This window comes from Lutra lutra, chromosome 8 (genome assembly GCF_902655055.1).
Source record: "Lutra lutra chromosome 8, mLutLut1.2, whole genome shotgun sequence".
NCBI lineage: Eukaryota > Metazoa > Chordata > Mammalia > Carnivora > Mustelidae > Lutra > Lutra lutra.
In genome coordinates, this window is record NC_062285.1 from 35,542,978 (window position 1) to 35,566,062 (window position 23,085).

Genomic DNA, 23,085 nt, shown 5'->3' on the forward strand with positions numbered 1-23,085 from the left:
AAAGGACAGGTGAGGAGAGACAAAATCATCCACATATGGAAAAATTACTTTGGAAAAGAAACTAATTAACAAGGCTTCACTTCTGTTTGAATTCACGAACTAGGGGAAACTACTGTTGAATTTTAAGCTATTCCTTACCATCTGGTTTAAAAGGGGTGCCTGGTTAGGCATCCCACCATAATGTAGGGGACGAGAAAAGCCTCGGCCATTTGAGGTGCCCACCTCCCGAGGGAGTTGTGTGGAACTGCTGCTTTGATTATCCCCAGAAGAGGAAGTTCTGCGGGCAGGCGGCAAGGACTTTCCTCCATTCTCCACTGGCTGCTGTTTCTTGCTGGGCCCTTCAGAGTCCCTGGAGCGGGTCCAAACATGGCTTCCACCGCTTCGTCCAGCCCGGCTCCGCCTCTTCTCCCGCTTTTCATCCTCTCTGATCCAAAATTCTTCATCTGTGTCTCCATCTTCACCAGGAAAATGCTTCATCATTGCCCGATGAAAACATCTCTCTAAATTATCAGACATCTTGGTATATTCTATGGGAAGATACAAGGATTGACTTCCAGATAGAGCTTTTGTAGGACATAAAAGACAATTCTCTTATCAACAAACAATAAAAGATACCTTTTGGGTAAACTCTGGAGCTTAATTCAACTCAAGTGATATTAGGTTGTACAGCTACAGACACAAGATGAAGATACTGTTTTTGCCTTAATAGGCTCTAGGCTGTACGGCTGGAATCAGATTCTTAACTTAAACCAAGACAGATTTAATTCTTCAAGGCTAAATCACAGCATTATTAAACACAGTCACTGAAGCTACTAAGTTTTATCTTTTTTTTTTAAAGACTTATTTATTTGAGAGGGAGAGTGAAACTAGGGGGAGGGAGCGGGAGAGAGAGAATCTTAAGCGGACTCTGCTGAATGCAGGGCTGCATGCATGATTTCTTAACTTAAACCAAGACAGATTTAATTCTTCAAGGCTAAATCACAGCATTATTAAACACAGTCACTGAAGCTACTAAGTTTTATCTTTTTTTTTTTTTTTTTAGATTTTATTTATTTATTTGAGAGAGAGACAGTGAGAGAGAGCATGAGCTAGGAGAAGGTCAGAGGGAGAAGCAGACTCCCCATGGAGCTGAGAGCCTGATGTGGGACTCGATCCCGGGATTCTGGGATCATGACCTGAGCCGAAGGCAGTCGTCCAACCAACTGAGCCACCCAGGCGTCCCAGTTTTATCTTTTTTTTTTAAAGACTTATTTATTTGAGAGGGAGAGTGAAACTAGGGGGAGGGAGCGGGAGAGAGAGAATCTTAAGCGGACTCTGCTGAATGCAGGGCTGCATGCATGATCTCTTGATCTCATGACCCCCCCCTTTTAAAAGATTTTATTTATTTGACAGAGATCACAAGCAGGCAGAGAGGCAGGCAGAGAGAGAGGAGGAAGCAGGCTCCCTGGTGACCCCTTAGATGATAACCCTAACCCTGACCCAGAATCCAGAGTCAGGTCCTTAACTGACAGAGACATCCATGTGTCCCAAAGCTGCTTAGTTTTTAAGCTAAAGCATTTGAGCTACTGTATAAAAGAGTACACGTTTCTACACTTGGAGCCATACATTCTTTGTAATTGGAGATCTACTCTGTGGACTTCTCAAGATGATTTAAGAATCCAGGGTCAGGGGACGCCTGGGTGGCTCAGTGGGTTAAAGCCTCTGCCTTCAGCTCAGGTCATGATCCCGGGGTCCTGGGATCGAGCCCCACTTCGGGCTCTCTGCTTGGTGGGGAGTCTGCTTCCTCCTCTCCCTCTCTCTGTCTGCCTTTCTGCCTGCTTGTGATCTCTGTCTGTCAAGTAAATAAAAAAATCTTAAAGAAAAAAAAAAAAGAATCTAGGGTCAGTCTGGTCAGTAGTTAGCAGTCTCTGTTTAAGGAAGTGCAGTACAATCTAAATCCAGCCTGGTCTCTACAATAATGAAAAATAACCTGAGCCCAGTTAGCCACTAGATACATTCATTTGTCACACAGGATAGACGTGGTTTTGGCACATGTTGTGTAAGTAGTCAGAGTGGCCAATCCCATGGCTTTAAATGTACATTTTGTTTACAGTCTCAGTGAAAGGTCAAAATATTTCTAAAAGAGATGCACTTCTGTTTTTGTGCATTTCTAAAAAAGGAGGTATTCTGTTCTTGGTTGAAATGGATAGTAAGTGTATCCATAGCAAACTCCTTCTCCACTTACCACTACTTTCCCCATTATATTTTCGACAATTCCTGAACATAGTCTTCATGTCATTTACAAATTCCTCCTTGGTACAGTATAAACCTCCGTTCAGTTTCTTCTCCATGCTTGAGATATCCATGGGGACCTAAAATAAGACACATTAAATTACAACATGTTGGAGGAAAAAACACCTCCTAGTCCTTATGAGGCAAGGGAATCATACCACTATGAGATGCTCAGGAGCCCAGCATATACCCAGCAACCCTGATTCTCAAGGAACAACAGGTGAGCTTTAAACAAAACCAGCAACAAAAATCAAGAAAGAAACAAACACCATGGTAGCCTCTACCTTAATAATCTGGTAATAGTTTGGGGCATATGATTCATCCACAGGTTCTAAAAAGGGCCAGGAATCCTTGTGAGCCTTTACCACATCTAGAACTGAAAGCCAAAGAAGAGAACTTAATTAACGCACTCACACAGGAGTACTTCTATCAGAGATAATAATAGTTGAGAATGGGAACTGACCTTTATACATGGCAGTGAAATCATCATCCAACTCAAAGCTGTGAATCACAAAATAAGAAAGAATAACTTTGACCACCTTCTCCTTAGCTCTCTTAATTCAGTCACAGACACAGAGCTGATTATACCAAGGTTTGGAATAGTTTCAATAAACTGTCTTTAACGTTAGTCTGTAACACTGATAATCTCTAGAAAATAATTATGAAGATGAAGGTTAGCAAGCCTAAGGGGAGAAGCATTTTCAATCGTCTGTAAAATGATGGAACTGATTTAGATAATCCACAACTTAATTTCTGATTCTATAATGTTGTTTATTTAGAAGCACATTATTTCCAGGGTTTTATTTTACCCTAATGAATATTTTTGTAATCTAAATAATAATAATATATCTATATTTTAAAGAATAATAAAATAGGCATAGAGAATAATAATAAAGGCATAGAGAAGAGTGAGAAGCTCATGAACACTGAATATTACCTGCCACACAGGGTTGTTTTAAGAATTCAATGAGAGAAGTGCTTAGCACAATGCCATAGTGCTTCACCAATGTTGCTGGTTACTACTGTTAGTATCATTAAATACTCACAGGTCTTTAGTCTTTTTTTCTTCTCTCATGGGGGAACTAGGGTCCAGATGGGAAAGTTCTGGGGGGAGCTCCTTCCCTTGGGCCAGCAGCCATGCCCTTTCTTCCCTGAGCTTTCTCCTCTTTGCTCGATCTACAATGAACACAGGGCATTATGGTACAAGTGAGGTTAAGCACTCTTTAGATGATAACATGTTTGTTAACCATTTTAGAGAAGAAAGAAATAAAGATCACCTGTATCATAAGATTATTTTTGTTTCTTTGGCCATCCTCTTGGTATTAAGGATGATTCTATAGATGGAATACATTATGAAAAAATATAAATTTGTGGGGAGCCTGGGTGTCTCAGTCATTAAGAGTCTGTCTTCAGTTCAGGTCATGATCCCAGGGTCCTGGGATCGAGCCCCACGTCATGCTCCCTGCTCAGCGGGAAGCCTGTGTCTCCCTCTCTCACTCCCCCTGCTTATGTTCACTTTCTCACTGTCTCTCTCTCTCTGTTAAATAAATAAATTAAATCTTTAAAAAATTATATATATATATAAACTTGTGGAACCCATTTCCTTTATGCATACTGAGCTCAAGGGCTGGGAAGGGATGAGGGTGGTCTGGGATGGAGAGGGAGAAAAGAGCAAGTCTGAAGAAAAATAGAATTAGAAGAAAAAGGAAAAAAAAATACAAGACTGAATGAAGATATCCTTCTCTGAATACCTGAGGCCTTTCCAATCTTTCTCTCAGAAAAACAACATCTGCTTTTTTAAGGACCAGACTCTCAATCCTAACATACATGGGATTTTATATGCGTATCTAAGCTTGCAAGGTTTGGTATTTACAAAGGCATCCTTGCACACCAATTGTCTTTGCTCTTCAATATACCCCACCACTGGCAGCTGGCCCTTACCAAGCAAGGGGTAATCATAAATTTGGCTGGGAACAAGGGAAAGATGCCAGCTGGAATTGGCAAGGAGCTGGAAGACAGGGATGATTTTTTTCTGGCTCATAGCCATAGCCATGAGAAACACACTTGGCATTCCACTACTAGCCTGATGGGACATTCAGTGCCAGCAGGGAACCGGAAGGTCAGGAGTAAAGAAAAGAGGCAGGGAGATAAAGAGCACTGTCAGACAGAAAGACATAAAAATGGAAGGGAGAAGCCAGGACACCTCTTCTATTTTCTTCCCTGAGGGACAGGCTCCACATATGTCCCCTGCTAGGAGCATGACATGACCCTGCTAACTATTCTCCGTCTAGTTCTGTTTGACTTGTGTTATTTTTACATTATTCACTTATAAACTTAAATCTATTTCTACTTTAATTAGTCAAATGCTATCAATGACTTACAATATTGTTTTTTTTAAAAAATGATTTCAGGATTAAAGAAAAGTATAACTAAATTAATGAATATCCATGAACCTAACAAACTGGCAGATTTTAACATTTTTGCTTTATTAACTTTAGTACAGTAGTTCTGTCTAGTTGGTTGCGATTTTTGCAACTTATAAATAGTATTATAGTACAAGTCTTTTGACATGCCTTCTTGTGCACATGTGTGAGTTCTCTGGGACGCCCACCCAGCAGTGGAACTGCCACAGTGCTTTCCAAAGGGGTACAGCTATTCTTTCACTAGTGGTGTGAGTTACACTCACTTAGTATGATAAAACTAGCAATTCTGCCAAATTGGGAAGTACTGATAAAGAATTTTGATGCTTTCATTTGCATTTTCCTGACTGGAGTGATACTAAACATATTTCCATGTTTACTGACCATTTAGCATCCTCTTGTGTGAATTTCTTGCTTATATACTTTGCCCTTTTCCTTTGGATTATTCCATTTCTAATGGATTTAGAGAAGTGCTTTAAAGAATCTGGAGAATATGTCTTTGTTGGTTATGTGTTAAAATTATCTTCTACGTTGACTTGTCTTTCCATTTTGATTACGGTGTTTATGTTATATGTAAGTTTTAAACAATTCATGTACTCAAACATATCAATCTCCCTCCCTTTGTAGCTTGTGCCTTTTGTACTTAACACATTATCAGTGCAGAGTATGCTCAAATTTCTATCTTCCTCTCCCTATGCTCCTCCCACCCAATAAATACAAATCCTAGGGGGGAAAAAAATCCATTATTGCTTCTGCCTTTTTTACTTACCTTCCAAAAATTCAGGAAAAATTTATTCCTGTAACTATTTTACAGTCTATAAAAACTCCCTCTACGTTTTCCCCATGATAACTATCATTTGTGAGCTTGCTGTGTGCTAGGGACTACCCGTTTTTATTTAACCTTTCTAACAAGGTGTGCATAGCCCTAAGTGATCTGATCCCTGGTTACCTCTACGAACTCATTTCCTGCCCGTTTTCCCCTTACTTTGCTTACTTTGGTCCATACTGGCCTCCCCCTGCATATTCCTTCCTCAGGGCCTGTGCACCTGCTATTTCCTCTCCATTCCCCCATCAGATGTTCATATGTTCATATGTTCACTTTATTATGAAATGTCACATATTCAGAAAGGGCTTTCTTGACAAGCTTATCTAAATGCCACCCATATCACGTCACTCTTTATCTCTAAACCTATTTTTCTTCCCATCTTTCACCACCAGCTGTGATTCTACAGTATTTGTTTCTTCTGTCTTCCCACCACTGGAATTTAAGCCCCATGAAAGGATTAGTTTCTTTTGTTTAATATCTATATTCCTAGAACAAAGCCTGGCACAGAATGGGTGCTCAAAAAATATTTGTTGACTTAAAGAACAATCTATAACACAGGTATTATTAATCTTCAAGGTAGAGAAACTAAACCATAAAAATAAATTTTGAATCTGTCAGTCTAAAAGTCAAATGAGAACAGTGCAGCAAATAAAAACCAGACTGAGAATACAGAATCCCCTTAAAAACTACAAAAATTAAAGCCATAGTTACTGTCCTGAGGATTTAAATCTAGCATTGGAAATGAAAGCCATGAAACACTTTATAAGTAGGATATACTACATATTGTCACACAGGCTAAATTTGTAGATTAAATGCACTAAGGGTTTTATAATGAAGAAGTGATCACAGTAGGAATGGGTTACCCTATGAAGAAACAGAAGGCATCACTTAGGAATGGGAGGCAAAAAAGCACTCAATAAGGCAGAATCCTTTAAGTTTTACAGCCAAAATTTATTTAAATTTTGCACTGAGACACTGCATTAAAAAGTCAAATTCAGGTTATGTGGTTTTATTCAATTTAAAACTTCAGGGGTGCCTGGGTGGCTCAGTGGGTTAAGCCGCTGCCTTCGGCTCAGGTCATGATCTCAGGTTCCTGGGATCGAGTCCCACATCGGGCTCTCTGCTCAGCAGGGAGCCTGCTTCCCCGTTCCTCTCTCTCTGCCTGCCTCTCTTCCTACTTGTGATCTCTCTCTGTCAAATAAATAAATAAAAATCTTAAAAAAAAAATTTAAAACTTCAGTAAATTTACTTAAAGAAATAAATACTGGTCTGTATTCAACTAAGCAGATGATCTGTTACCATATGATTTATTTATCAGGTTTAGCTTATAAACACAACTGCTATCTGATACATCTAGGGACAGTTATTATCCTTTGTACTAACTGCAAAGGAAAGAAAAATCTCATTACACCAAGACCAAAACCTAGACCCAAGTCTGAGAAAAATGATTTGCCCTAATAAAATTAATGGTAGTACTCTTGATACGTATAGTGCCATACTTAAAAAATTTTTTAAGATTTTTCTTTAGCACATTTCAATTGTGGTTAAAATTATTTCTATGAAACATGTCATTAATACCTCAATATTTTTTTTCCATTTCACATGCAGGATGTACACAGATGAGGGCAATAAGTAGTAAGACTGACAGGAACACCAAGAATAACAAATACAGGTGCTATAGAAGGACTGCATATACAATGAGATTGGATCCAGCAGAATACACAAGAAAGAGTGCAATTAACAAGTTATTTAAACAGAAATTGCCAGTAGCAGCTTAGATGTCGGAGAGAACCTAGTTTGATTTGGCTTTGGCCAGAGGAGGGCTATTCTCATACCACATGTACTGCTCAGAGAGCCCACATACCTTCTACGGCCTTGACCTTTTCCTCCAGCTCTCGTTTTCTCTCTTCCTTTAACATCTGCTCCTGCTCCTTCTTCTGCACTGCGAGAAGAATTTGACGTTCTTCTTCCTCCTCTTTGCGCTTCTGTTTTTCTATTCTGCTAAGCACAGGGGTCTCCTGTAAAGAGCCAATTAAATGTATAGAGTCAATACACAAGAATGTAAGATCAGTTTTTTGCTCTAAGATCCAATTTTTACTGAATTCAATCTATTCAACAAATAGTATTGGATAGGTAGGGAGTTTATATCATAACCTCAAGTCGATTTTATCATCTATAGAATAAAAGTATGGGAATATATAACTAACATTAAAACAATGGCAATTTGAAATAAGCTAAGAAGTTTTGGTCCCTATGATTTACATAATTTGTAGTCTTTGGGAGGTAATCCTATGAATATGTTGGACCAGAGAAGAGAAACTGAGGAAGTTGAGACACCGCTATTATAGATTTAATATTTAATAAAAGTGACATCTTAAAAAGTACTCTCATCTCAATAAATTTTAAAATGATACAAGAACCCAGGGTCACAATTCCAATGTGCAAGACTTTGAAACCTTAACATTTATACTTTACAAATAAAACAATGAATAAAACTGGGAGTTTGGTGGGAGGGGCCACGTTTTGCCTTAAGATACAGAAAAGAAAAAGGCAACTGCATAGAAATTTGTAAAATTATTCAAGACTGGCTAGCATTCTCCCTTGTTTTCCCACACAAATGACATTAACATAAAGATTTCAGTTGGTCACTGGGAAAGTGACTGCCCAAGAAATCTAACCAAAGATAAAGGACAACAGGACCATTACTATCATAACCTATTATTTTACTCTGCATACTTTCCAATATAACTGGTTCTGAGCCATTCTGTAAACCAGAATTGTGAAGCTAGGGCTGAAATTACTTATTTTCATTTCTTCCCTTGACTTTTGTGCTGATGTGAAAGCCACCTGACCTTTCAAATTCTATGAGCCTGAGTTTAAAAGTTTGTTACTACAAGGTAAAAACCTGAAATGAGATGAAAATGAAAAACAAACAAATAAAAAACACAAACCCAAAACACCCAAATAAACCATTAAACAAAAAACCATTATCACACATCTAACACTGTAAAACTAAAGAAAGTTCCCTAAGATCTTTATCCTACAAGCAGGGCAGGCAGTTTCGATATGCTAGATACTGTTTCTGAAATGGGGAGGCTACTGACATTAAGGAAAATTCTTCTAAAGAATGTATCTCTAGATTTGCCTCCTAAATACTAGTCAAGTATCTTCTCTCCATCACACAAGTAACCCCAACCCACAAATCCTTCATTATTCCAACTTTTTGGCAACACCTTTACTCAGCTCACAAGTTATGATGGAACTATGTAATAAACCAAAACAAACTGCCTTTGCCCCTTTCAGTTGTATAATGACTCCCAGCAGGATACGGGGAGGAGACAGAGGAAAGGTAGGCCTGGTCAAAGGTATTATTTCATCTGAATAAAATCGGAGTGTTTTCTACATATATGTCAGATGCAATCAAAAAAGAGAGAAAAAAACAGGTGTACAGGCCATAAGTCATTTACACATACATAGTAAGATAATGTACGTATATTTTGCCCCTCCCTCCAAAGGACAGCAGGTAAGAACATGTGGAATATTCTTCTTTCAACCAGTACAAGGGGATATTAAGTAGAGTCAACATTTTAATAAGGACTAAAGAAATTCAAGCTAATAACTTATAAATGGAAGTATTAAGTCACCAGAGTCATCTGTAAATAAACATGGGTGGTGTTTCATGTTTGAAGTCAATGGAAGGGGGGAAAGGAAAAAAAAAAGATAATTAAATAAATCTTAAGAATATCTATATAATTATTATTGCAACAAATATGACAATTTATTCTTTTTTTTAAAATTTTATTTATTTATTTGACACAGAGAGAGAGAGAGAGAGATCACAAGTAGGTAGAGAGGCAGTCAGAGAGGCACAGGGGGAAGCAGGCTCCCTGCTGAGCAGAGAGACTGATGCAGGGCTCCATCCCAGGACCCTGAGACCATGACCAGAGCCCAAGGCAGAGGCTTAACCTACTGAGCCACTCAGGCACCTGGACAATTTATTATTCTTAATATGTAAAGGTATCTTACAAATCAATTAACAATAGGGGCGCCTGGTCGGCTCAGTCAGTTAAGTGTCAGCTTAGGTCTTGATCTCAGGGTTGTGCTCCTGTGTTGGGTTCCCTGCTGGGCGTGAAGCCTGCATATGATTCTCCCTTTCCTTCTGTTCCCACCCCCCCATTTACACATGCTCACTCTCTCAAAACAAACAAACAAAACCAAAAAACAAAACAACAAAAACCAAAACCAACACAAATCAGTTAATAATAGCCACCCACAAAAGACTGAACATGAATACAAAATTCACAGAAGATAAAAACCACTGTTAATGAAACAGATGGGATCAAGGGAGACAAACCATAACAGACTCTTAATCTCATAAAACAAACTGAGGGTTGCGGGGTGGGGAGGGTGGGGAGGGGTGGGGGGGTAGGGAGAGGGTGGTGGGATTATGGACATTGGGGAAGGTATGTGCTATGGTGAGTGCTGTGAAGTGTGTAAACCTGGCGATTCACAGACCTGTACCCCTGGGGCTAATACATTGTATGTTTATAAAAAAATAAAAAAAATATTAAAACAAAAACAAAACCCATTGTTAATGTTCAAAAACAAAAGTAAAATACCCTTTTCACTTACAAACTAGAGAAAGATATGAAGTAATACATTTGTAAAGATGTGGTAAAAATGAATGCTATCAATTGGTTGCAGCACAGGTCCCCTGGAGGACAGAGAGAGAGAAAGAGTGAGAGCGAGAGCGAGAGTGTGTGTATAATATATATATAACCCTAAATAGAGTAATTACACTTCTATGATTTTATTGTAAAAATGAAATAGAAAGGCAAAGATACTTCTCTAAGTAGGTTCGAGTCAAATTATTTAAAATGGTGAAAATTTACAAATACACTAAATGTTTAATAATAGGTAAAATTATATAGTCATCATTATAAAACTAATAGAAGTCATTATTTTTTTAAAAGATTTATTTATTTTAGAAATACGGGGGGGGGGGGGGTTGTGAGTGTGCAAGCAAGTAGGAGGCGCAGATGGAGAGGGAGACAGAATCTCAGACCCCCACTGAGCACGGAGCCTGACCACAAAGAGATGGCGACCTGAGCCAAAACCAAGACCTGGATGCTCAACCAAATGATCCACCCAGGGGCCCCAACAGAAGTTGTAGTTCTGAGGAATTTTAATGAAATATGAAAATGCTCACAATGTTAAATGAAAAACACAGATGAAAAAATAATATTCAATAAGATGCCAGTTTTGTAATAAATGCATAGAGAGAGGGCCTGAAGCAAATAGGTAAAAATGGAGTAAGGATTTGTGAGTTGGGAGATTACTGTGTCTTCCACTGTATTCTAATATAGTCCCCCAAGTTTTCTATAAGAGCACATAAATTCTTCGGAACTTAGAACAGTTTCTTCCCAAGTTAAACTGGAGAAATGAACTAATATGGCATATTCTAAAATGATCTAGTTTTTTTTTTTTTTAAAGATTTTATTTACTTATTTGACAGGCAGAGATCAGAGATCACAAGTAGGCAGAGAGGCAGGCAGAGAGCAAGGGAGGAAGCAGGCTCCCTGCTGAGCAGAGAGGCCTATGTGGGGCTCAATCCCAGGACTCTGAGATCACGACCTGAACTGAATGCAGAGGACTTAATCCACTGAGCCACCCAGGTGCCCCTAAATTGATCTAGTTTTTATTAACTTTTTACATCCTCTGCTATATGTTCCCTGTTAAAAGTCTAAAATTAAAATATGATGTGTGAGCCTGGTGGTGGGTATTAAGGAGGGCACAAACTGCATGGAGCACTGGGTGTGGTACATAAACAACGAATCTTGGAACACTGAAAAAATAAAATAAAATAAAATAAAATAAAAATGTTAAAGTACCCAAAGGTTAGAACCTGCTGATTTTTAGGATGAAGTACTAAAAATTGATTACAAATAGTTTATTTTAGTAACAATGAAGCAGGAATCTTAAAGTTTAAGATAACTATAGATGTAAAAATTGCTGTAAAATCAGAGGCCCAACGCCATTAAAAAATATGTAAAACTTACTCTCATATAGTTTTTTGTTAAAACTTCACGTGAGATTCAAATAAAATTAACAACTTTGAAGTGTGTAACTCAGTGGCATTTGGTACATTCACAGTGTTGTGTAACCACCACCTACACTAGGTTGCAAAACATTTTTAGCACCCCAAAAGAAACTGCTGAACCCATTAACCAGCCAGTCCTTACTCCCCACTCCTCTAGCTCCTGGCAACCACCAATCTCCTCTCTGTGTGGACTTACTTGCTCTGGATACTTCACATAAATGGAGTCCTATAATATCTATTTAGTTGCTTTTTTCTCCCCCCAATACATTAATATTAACATTAAGATACAGTAATTGACTAACTTAAATTTACAGCATCTTAAAAAAACTAATCAATAGCAAAAAACCAATCTCGTTAAAAAAAAAATGGGCAGAGGACCAGAACAGACATTTTTCCAAAGACACACAGATGGTCAACAGGTACATGAAACGGTGCTCCACATTTCTAATCATCAGCGAAATGTAAACCAAAACCACAGTGAGAGGATATTGCTTCACACCAGTTAGATTGGGTATCATTAAAAAGACAAGAAATAACAAGTGTTGGCAAGGATGTGGACAAAAGGAAAACTTCATGCACTGTTGGTGGGAATGTAAATTGGTGTGTGGTTCTCTTTCATCATGTGTTATAATTTCAGCTGATTTTATCTGATGTGAATTCTCTAAATTGCATCAGATACATCTGGAAAAAAAAAAAGTCCACGCAGTGCATCAAGAGAGTGTTTCAAGTTACTATTCTCATTTCCAGCAGTACAACACCTTAGGTAAAGCCAGTGTCAAAGAACATATTATCACTAAAAGACAGGATTCACTGCCTGAGACACTTTTGGTGGTGTGTTAAACTTCAATAGTTTAAAGAACAAGTACAACCAAATGAACAAAAACAAAACAAAAAACTGAAGATAAAAAAATTCTTACACTGTTTGGCACTGCAATTTTTTTTCTTGCTGTAAAACGGGTGATATCTAAATCTTTTATAGATTAAGAAAGAGACCTGCTAGAATCAAGGAGGGTTTTTAATGAGAAGCTAATTAGAAACACTACTTTAGAAATCCTCTGAAGTATTATAAATAGAATCTGGTTGAAGTGGTGTCCAGGACTCCCCTTCCATGCTCCCTCCTCACCCAGGGCAGGTCACCAGACACCCTGGCACCCCTGCCAATGTTAGTAGCAAACTTGAGACTATACAACCACAAAGAGCTCCTTAGCAGCAGTAATGTCCAGAGTCTCCTGACAAAAATAGCCAATGCAGCCCTAATCCCGAGGTTCAAAAAGACTACCTACCTCCCTTCCCTCGTATTTTCCCCAGGAGTCACAATTAAAAGACTTTTTGAGGCAAAAAGGTTGGACCCCTGAGTGACCAATATACGTCAGGTACCCTGCCTATAAGGCTTTAATGGCCTGAAGATTTTCTGCTGCTTAAACAAATGCACAAAGCTCGTGCTGTATCTAAATTTTCTCTGGGATAACTGGGTATTAGAGTAGATACTCACGATCTCTGCAATACCATGGTTAGTTCTATCTAAAAATAAAGACAACAGAAAAAAAAAGAGAAACGCTGCTAAGAATAACGAAAAGGAGAAATTCTGGTGTCTGCGGCTAAGCTCTGCTTACAGCCATGAAGAACCTTTTGGTCTGTATTCAGATTACTATGCAGTTGAAATGGACACTAAGGCATTAAAGACTCAGTCCAGGGGAATGAACAGAAAATAGGAAAGAGAACTTTAAAGGAGGTGTTAACTGTCACGGTACTGAAGAAAAGTAGAGAGGATACAACCAAACAAAAGGAACTAGAAAACCATTTGAGAACTATGGCTGGATACCAATTACCAATAACTGTTATAGGAAACAAGAGACTGGGGAGACTAAAGTTAGTCATTACAGAATTGTCAATCCAAAGGTAATTAAGTGTTGGGCAAATTTATCTACTGGTAAGAACACACCTATTGGCTGAAAAAGAGAAATAAATGATAAATGCAAATGTATTTAAGTAAATAAAAACCTATAAACTAATTTTTTCTTTTCTTCAGGCTCAAGGTAGAATACACTGAACAATAAGATCCCTGTAATAAAGAGTCATGCTGTCACTTCAATTTTAGAGTCATGAAAACATCACTCCAAGGCACTAAGAAGGCACCATACTTCCTAAGATCACTAAACTATGTAAGAGTCAATGAAACATGAGGCTAAAAGGATTAAAAGGTTGAAAAGTATAGAGAATATGAGAACTGGCCAGCACGGAGTCTGGACTTGAAAGGGAGATAAACAGCAATAAATAAAACCTCTGGCAAAGGAGGAGTCAGGAAATGGAGGTCTTCAAAGACTGAGGGCCCTGAGCACGAGGTGCCTTCTAGAATCTTCACAGAATGGGAAGACGGATCTGGAGAGATTGTAGTGAGGCACTTCCACTGTCACCACCTCTCGCTTCTTCCTGGCTCCTTCCTTCAGTTCCCTCTCCTACCTGATTTCCAGCATCCAATATGGCACCACCTGCAATCCAGTTCCATAGGCCTCACTCCATTACAATCTTGCCCATTTTTCAATCTTAGTAAATCTAAGTATCAATTCTGCCCCTTCCTCCAAGTGTGTTGCTAATGTCATTTAACTACTCTAAACTAGTTACAAAATGAAAACACCCAAAATGAAAATATAAAATGAAAATGCTAGAAAACCCATTTTATAATACATTAGTTGTTGACCCAAATATTGTGTCTTCATTAGATCTCCACTCTCACCTGATGCCCTATTTACCTTAAGAGGACAGAGGAACATCCCACGTGAACACCTAATATTTTCCTGTCCCATCAAAAGTTTGTGTCTTTAACTTCGGAGAAATGGAAGCAACTTCACTCCCTAGCAAGGCCCTGTCTCTTAGGCACATCATCTTACAAGACTCAGCCACATGCATTCCCTTTCTCATTCACGGACATTGCTCAGGTCTATGTTACATCTCCAACTATAAAAAAAGAAACTGCCACAAGCTCTCCTCGATCCTGCTTCCTCTTTACTTTTTCATGATTTGCTTTCTTTCATTGTCATATTTCTCAAAACCACAACAGGATAATCTATGAGAACTTTTATTTACTACTCATCCTCTTGCAACCTGACTCTCACACCAACCATCTCTAATGACCTCTTCTGCCACAACCCTGCCCCATCCTCTCTTCCATTTTAGACCCACATTTCCAACAGCAGGGACTCTACTGCACTTTCCTGCTGCAAGTATACTGCTCACTAACTGATTTCTTACTTTCCAGTTTTTCCTTAAAAATCATTTATCATCGTATAACCAGAGAGGTACCTTCCTAAAACAAAGATCTAATGACATAAACTCACCCCCTACTGCCTGTTTATTGAAGATAAGCTTGATAGTCAGGGAACTCCAAAATCGGATTATTTCAGCATCTTATTCCACTATATATTACAACATATCTTATATACCAGACACAAATCCAAATATACACTGTTCTTTGACCATATGATATATTAACCTGGCTCTGTGCTTTGTTTATATTACTCTTGTATATTACTCTTCCACCACCAAAATCTTAGCCATCCTGCAAGGTTCGGGAGAAATATAGCTCTGCTTGTACCAACTCCCCTTTCTTTGCAAACCACTAGTATCTTCCATCTTTGCACTCATGAAGGTCTACTACATATATATCTATTATAGTATTTATCCTTCTCATTTATACTAGATTTAACATGGATATGCTTATCGTCCCAGGAGATTAACTGTAAGATCCAAAAGAGCAAAACCTCATGTTGTACTTTTTAATCCTTTCCCTTTCTAAAAATGCATCTTACATATAAGAATGCTCCATAAAGTTCTGGGATTTAAAAATTGAGGCAGAGTTAAATTAAAAAGTAGGAAAAAAAGGAATACCTGAAATAAAATGGAGCATCCTTTTGAACAATGAGAACTCCTCTCTACACTCACCTCTCTCTTGATGGATTTGACGGACAGGTGGTGAGACATCCACCTAGGTTGCAACTCTGCCTTTGTGCGCTGTGGACGCTTTCCCTACAGTTAGAAGTGAGGAAAAGAAAGGAAAAGACAGATTAGGGTGTTCTCAGCTACTGCTGCTGCTGCCAGAAGAGTGGCCTTTAAGGCACAGAGGTGATGGCTTTACCGAAGATGAGAGCCAAAGGCATCCTTTGGACAGTCAGTAAAAATGACTATTCCACTCCACAAGTAACAAGCCAGTTTATTCTCTTAAAAAAAAAAATAAAACAAAAACCCCCTGATAGACACGAAGGGTCTCCTCTGCCAATCTTTAACATTGGCAGGAAACTCCCTTAACTGTTTAAACATTTAAAAAAAAATGTTTTGTTTCAAATTATTAAGGGAAAGCCATGTTTTACCACCTTCTGATGAAGGGATGGGCTCTGAGAGAGGGCATTATGAGCAGCTGGAGGTAGAACTCCCTTTAAAAGGCAGTTCAGTGGCAGTAGTGAGAAGTGAGAGGAGCTGCCCAGACTGAGAACCAAATAGCAAGACAGAAGTGGGGAGAAAGACTCAGTGACTAGCAATCAGAGAGTTTGCCTGAGAAAATTTAAGAGCTTGAAGGCAATCACTATAGGACATTTCAAGAAAGGGTATTTTTTTTTGTTTTTGTTTTGTTTTTCCACGAAAGGAGTTTTACAAATTATCCAAGAGCAATTATTTAAGGTCAGTGTAAGTTTTGGAATTTTTGTGGAATAAGCCCCACAGCTTCACCACTGTGACCTGTATGGAGGTGGTCAGCAAAGGATTTGCTGTTGAGTAATTCTGTGCCTTCAGTACCAGTATCAGCAATACCCAGGCTTGGTTTTGGCACCACTCAATCCAAAGTCTTGAGACTTGAAGAATCAGTGAGGTAAAGACACAAAGCACAGAACAAACAAACAAACAAAGGCAACAACAAAATGGTGTGGTTTATACAACATAAAAACACTGCAAATCAACTGTGGTAGATTTAAAGAGAAGCTTTAGAAAGCACTCATGTTAGATTGACTTAGGCCTCCGTACAAACGCAAGCAATCCAACTGTCACAGTCTTTTTCACAAAAGCTACCACAGTAATTTCCTCAAATACGTCTATAAGCAACTCCTTTATGAACTTCATGTCCCCAAGAGGAAGAGCTCTTCAATTTTAAACAAATGTGAAAATTTACCATGGAACTCTCCAAAGTATTGTGGCAATTTACCATACGAGCAGTGAGAAAGGCCAATACCAACTTGACCCCAAACTTCACCAAATCAGACAAAAGTTACTAATGTGCAAAGTGGTATTCTTGCTATAGAAGGTGCATTTGTTTCCCTACAACTTTACTAAATACTCCTGTGCGAATTATCTGTACTCTTAGTCAATTCATTTGTTAAAGATCTAGTATTTGTAAGCCATCTAAATAATACAGTTTATAACATTAGCAACAAATACTTTTACTAGCTTACATCCTCGTTTGAAAAAACTTAACTTTTATATGGTCAGAACAGGTTTTCTGATTCTTTTATTATTTCAATGTTTAGGGGACTATTGCTACCTCTCAAGACTTATTTTTTCTGTTTTAACTTTCTTTGGACTTACATTTACTTTGGTAAGAAATATGGATGTAGTTTTCTACTGAGGTTATCAATTATCTACAGCCATAGTGTGAAGGACCAAGTACCTGTTGGTAACTAAGTACTGTGCCAGGTATACTGACAAGGTTTCTTTTGTTTAATTCCCATAAAAACTTCTGTGAAGTAAGAGCTTTCATTTTACTAATAAAAAGAAATTCAGAAAGGCACCTGGGTGACTCAGTTGGTTGTGTCGACTCCTGAGTTCAGCTCAGGTCATGATCTCAGAGTTGGGAGACTGAGTCCCCAGTAGGGCTCCCTGCTCAGCCAGAGCCTGCTTGTGCCTCTCCTTCTGCCCCTCCCCCCAACACACTCTCTCTAAACAAGTAAATCTTTCTCTTTTTAAAGAAATATTTAGGGGCGCCTGGGTGGCTCAGTGGGTTAAGCCGCTGCCTTCGGCTCAGGTCATGATCTCAGGGTCCTGGGATCAAGTCCCGCATCAGGCTCTCTGATCAGCAGGGAGCCTGCTTCCCTCTCCCTCTCTCTGCCTGCCTTTCCGTCTACTTGTGATCTCTCTCTGTCAAATAAATAAATAAAACCTAAAAAAAAAAAAAAATTTATGCTCATATTTTACTGGTTTCATAATATTTAATTCTGTAATTACTGTAACAAGTAAAACAGACACAAAGAAGTTTGTAAAAACATTACAACTTACTACTGATGAACATGTACCTTAAATGTTCTATGCCAAGTTCAGCAAAGACTGTGAAGAGCTAATACGTTTGTACTGCCTTAAGCACATCATTTATGATAAGCTGGTCTATTGAAATGAAGGTCCTGTCAGAATGCTTCCAATATACTGACTTAAGAAATAATACACAGGGCTAGTCCTCCAACTGCTCCTACCACTTCTACCTTATAATACTTGTAATAATACCTGAAATTTTGGAGGGAAAATTTTATTATCTTGGGATTTGGCTAAGGTTACAATAAATCTCAATTTATCCTGGTGAGTACTGACATCTAAACTTACTCTTTCCTTGCAGGAACAGAGAGATCTTAACATATTTATATGACATATAAAAATATGTATCTACTAACAGTTTTTTGCTTTTTCTTTCTTATCTGCTCTGCACAACTCGAGTTAGTTTTACAGAATGGAAAATTTGTTTTGCTACTACTGTAAATGGGATTATTTTCAGTGATCTTTAAATGTCAGTATGCAGAAGAATCACCTCAAGAGTTTTGCGACCACATATTAACAGGTAAGACTTCTAACAATTCTGACAGTTTGGGAGTGGTACACTGGCAAGAATCTGAGCTTTTAAAGTAAGTGCGCAAAGTGATTCTGAAGCAGGCAATCTAGTTACACAGCACTATTACTGACTTCTAACTGTTAGACTTCTCAGCAGATTCATCATAATTCTTCCAGGTAAAATATCAGTGTATTTGAAGTATTAGAAAATATTCTAATATCTTGCCTCTTACTCTTGTTGGCTGCATCTTTACTTTGGATAAAACTTCCAAGACAACGTTATCAGTAGTATGAGCTTAGGTTTAACTGTGATGGGTTATGAATTATTCTTTTGGCTTTTACTTGTTAGCATTAAGGACTTGACATTTACTTTACCAAATGAAGAAGGTATGTTTGTTTATGTGAGAACAGGAAGCTAAGATATCTGTATCTGAATGAGAAAGGGGAGCTACCTGTTTCTGTCTTCATTTTGGATACGTTTGGAAGTTCTTTCTTCTTAAAGGATTAGAAAATTTACCTACGAATAAATCCAAATGATTCTGAAGCTCTTGATGGGATCCTTTTGTGACAACTCTTTCCTCCTAATTACTGGTCTGTTAGGATTTCTACTGCACAATTTAGATTATCTTATTTTTATAATCAATACCTCATTTCAACGAGGTCTGCAAATTTAAAGCACTATACACCTTTGAAAATACCAAATCTGGGGCATCTGGGTGGCTCAGGCGGTTAGGTGACTGCCTTGGCTCAGGTCATGGTCCTAGGGTCTCAGGAATCAAGCCCCATGTTGGGCTCCCTACTCATCGGGGGAGTCTGCTTCTCCCACTCCCTCTGCCCCTGCTCTTGTGTGTACTTTCTCTGTTTCTCTCACTTTCAAATAAATAAATAACATTTAAAAAAGAAAAACAAAAACAAAATACCAAATCTTCTATAATTATTATTATTTGGCTTGTAATTTCATTTTCTTCAGAATTATGCTTAAGGTGTACCTTATTTTTAAATTTATTCTCTTGCAAAGAATCAAACCCTGGGGGCGCCTGGGTGGCTCAGTGGGTTAAGCCTCTGTCTTCGGCTCAGGTCATGATCTCTAGGTCCTGGGATCGAGCCCCGCATCAGGCTTTCTGCTTGGCAGGGAGCCTGCTTCCTCCTCTCTCTCTCTGCCTGCCTCTCTGCCTACTTGTGATCTCTGTCTGTCAAATAAATAAAATCTTTAAAAAAAAAAAAAAAAGAATCAAACCCTGAATTTTTTTTGCATCAAAACCATCAGTTTTATGCTAATAAGTCCCCCCGCCCCCCGGCCACCTAGTTCACCTATTCAAAAAACTCTTAGGTTGAATACCACGGTAAAAAAGTAGGGGCACATGGGTGGCTCAGTTGGTTAAGTGTCAAACTCTTGATTTCAGCTCAGGTCATGATCTCAGGGTCCTGGGATGGAGCCCTACATCAGGCTCCATACTCAGGGGGGAGCCTGCTTGGGACTTTTTCTCCCTGTCCCTTTGCTCTCCTCCCCACACTTGGGCACAGTCACTCTCTAAAATAAATCAATCAATCTTTAGGTTTAAGCAGATTGGGCATATGTCTTATAGATGATTTAATGTACCATATTAGTTGTATCAATAAAGTCATATACCATGTTATGCAAGTTAATTATAAAAACCGTCTCTATAAAATAGTTACTTTAAGAAAATCAGATTATGTGCTTTGATTCCTGGAAAAACTGACATGGTGGGTTGCAGATCACAAAAACTCGAGTATAATTATAGTATATGGAATTACTGCTAATGGGGAAATGCAGATTGTTTTTTTGCTCATCCATGGAAATGTAGTTCTTGAAGCACTATTTATAAGAGCCTACTATTAGAGCATGGTGACTTTCTACAATTTGTCCTTTCAAAGCATCAACCTACTTAAAAGTTGTAAGTATCACTGGATTCGCAACAAATCAATAAAGCTCTTATTTTGTTTCTCCATGGAGGTACTGCAGCAATTGATACTTTCTCTATAGATCTCATTGACAGGTGGTCAAATTTTTCTGTTTCTACTAACATGTACATCAGAAGTATTAGAATTATTGAAATGAAATAAGCAAGTGAATGAAAATTGAGCCTCCACCAAAGAAAAGACATTATATCAGGTGTTGTGGGGTTTCAAATGGTAAGACATGGTGCCTAATCCAAAAAGGCTTAAACAACTCAAAATGGAATTAAGTAATGAGAAAACATGTTAAGGAAGAAAATCTTAAAATTGGGAGAAACAGGATAGCTTGTGGAGAGCAGTATTCAAATGGGTTAGGAAGTAGAGAGGGAAAGATGCTCAAAAAAGGCATGCACAAGTGCGTATACAGGTAAAATATAGAACATGTGGTTTATGAAACTATCACCTGGAGAAAGCAGCACACAGAGCTCACATATGGAGCTGGCACTGGGACTAGAGAGACAAATAGTCTTCAGAGCTTGCTGCTTAGTGTGAGAGAGGACATCCCCCCCCCCACCGCCCCACTCCCAAAGGCTGCATATACAGAGAAGTATGCCAGGCTGATAGGAGACATACCTGGGGGGTCCCGGACCATTTCCTGGGGAATGCTGTGGGAGAAGGAAGGCTGGTTCCAGACTATGAAAAGCCATTTTAAGTGCTAGGGAGTGGGGGAGACAGAAGATTTCATGGGTAAGGAGAATATCCACAGTGAAGGAGAGTGCGTAGGATGAGGTCCCATTTTAATACTCCAGATGAGAGTGAAGGCTTGTACCATTTCCAGGAGACAGCAGAAATACACTCAAAAGCTCTAATGAATCATCCTTAAATAATGCAGAGGAGAGGGATCAACCGTTTGCATACCTTCTGGGCAATCATATTGCAGATCTCAGGCAGGAAGTCCTCACTGAGGAGCTTATAGAGCTGCCGTTCTCGAAGGGAGGTCCTCTCCCGAAAACTCTCAGTGACCTGTCTCCATTCTTCTTCTGTTTGGCACAGGAGCCACCAAGTGCCTTGACCTGGCCCTTGGGACCCTAGCAATGAAAAGGATGGGTTCATTAGATAAATCTCACTAGGACCTTTTTTCTTACTTACTCTCAATTTCATTTCTACCCTGGGTCATGGTGAAAATGAAGGAATCCAAAAAAAGGATTTTAAGGTTCATAATATATAATTTTGATTTTCCTGTTACTAACACCATTTACACCTAAAAATTAAGAATGCCTAATAGCAATACAACTATAACTACTGTGACCTTTGTAATTACAGATTTTAATATCCTAGAAATGCTTAAATACACTTACTTTTCAAATGATTTTGATTTGCACTTCTGTGGAGTCTTCCTTGTCTCATTTCTGTTGACATACTGTAATGTGATACTACCTCCCTCCCAGTTTTATGCAATTTGGATTACAGAACTGAAATCTAGGTGAGGAAACCAATACACTCCCTTGAACAGCACTTTACATTAGAAAGATAACTCTTTGAGAAGCTGCTCATTCATCCAAGGGTTTGGTGTCCATTCCACTGTGCCAAGGTCAGAGGGCACAAGGGAAGATCCCCAGTTATCAATGAGACGGAGAGAGGGGCACAGGTGAAGTGTGACCAAGAAAGAACTGAACAAGGCTAACAAGAAGACAATACTGCATTCATCTTAACTGCTTTGTAGGACTCTGGAAAGTGAACTGCCATCATGATATAAATCGATCATGTTTACTTAATCTTTTCTGAACTATTAACGAAAGTCATTACCATTTCTTGTCTGTGGTTCAGATGCCAAGGAGTTTTCTTCTTGTTTTTCACTGAAACACGAGATAAGGAGGCACCAATTAAAACAAAGACATGTTCAAATTTGTTCTGTGCTCTCCCCCCCAACCAAGTCAGACCCAATTAATATAATACATGGAGGGTGTTTGTTTCAAGGGGATGATGTTTGGAGGAGGAATGACTCTACTGAGTAAAGCAAAATCAGGAGGTATAATGGTATAGAGAGGGAACCCAATTAAATGCTAACTTCCTATGTAACAGGAAAATATTAGGTTTCATAACAGCTTTTTGGAAACCAAATAGAGGAGTTAAGTATTAACAGTTAAATACCCCTACTTCCCCCCAAACTATGGGACTCTAATGTCCTCCTCCCCGATAAAGGCTATAATGAATTTAAGCCATACTTAATTTAACCTCCTATAAAGTAGCAGCTAAGAACACAGACTCTAATGTCAGACTGCCCCTATTGAGACCTGCCTCTTACCATGTGACCTCGGAAAGTTAATTAACTTCCCTGTAAATGGGCTATAAATAATGCCTACCTATAGGGATGTTGAAGATTAAATTATTAAATACAAAAGTGTTCAGCACACTAGTGTTAAGCATCATTGCTGTTCGTATCGCTGAATCATGTAGGTGATCTGGACTTCTGTTTGTTTTCAATGATCTATAGCAGTACTGTTCCACAGAATGGCTCTGTGAGAATGAAAATGTCCTCACTGTCGCTGTCCAACATCACAGCTATGAACCACAGGTGGCTACTAAGTACTTGAAATGTGGTTGGTATGGCTGAGGAACTGAATGTTAAGTTTTATTTAATTAAAAAATATATAAATACTCTACTGGATACAGAGCTCTACAGAATAAAATCACCAGTAGAGGGTAGTACAAGTCCACATATGCTGAAAATGATTTTATATTCCAACACTAAGGTA

The 23,085-nt window shown here is 38.6% G+C and overlaps 1 protein-coding gene across 5 annotated transcripts in view; it reads right to left on the reverse strand.

Annotated features, from left to right (window-relative positions):
* LOC125107250 (cat eye syndrome critical region protein 2) overlaps window positions 1-23,085 on the reverse strand; it is a 180,147-nt gene that overhangs the window by 18,769 nt on the left and 138,293 nt on the right. For 3 of the 5 annotated variants that reach the window (XM_047742161.1, XM_047742158.1, XM_047742157.1), the window contains exons 6-14: window positions 22,136-22,185; window positions 21,248-21,417; window positions 15,557-15,640; window positions 7,382-7,535; window positions 3,318-3,447; window positions 2,735-2,772; window positions 2,556-2,647; window positions 2,225-2,351; window positions 139-527 (exon numbers count right to left, since the gene is read on the reverse strand). In XM_047742161.1, coding sequence (XP_047598117.1) covers window positions 139-527; window positions 2,225-2,351; window positions 2,556-2,647; window positions 2,735-2,772; window positions 3,318-3,447; window positions 7,382-7,535; window positions 15,557-15,640; window positions 21,248-21,417; window positions 22,136-22,185 — 1,234 coding nt within the window. The remainder of the gene's footprint in view (window positions 1-138; window positions 528-2,224; window positions 2,352-2,555; window positions 2,648-2,734; window positions 2,773-3,317; window positions 3,448-7,381; window positions 7,536-15,556; window positions 15,641-21,247; window positions 21,418-22,135; window positions 22,186-23,085) is intronic. The other 2 variants (XM_047742160.1, XM_047742159.1) reach the window with 2 other exon arrangements.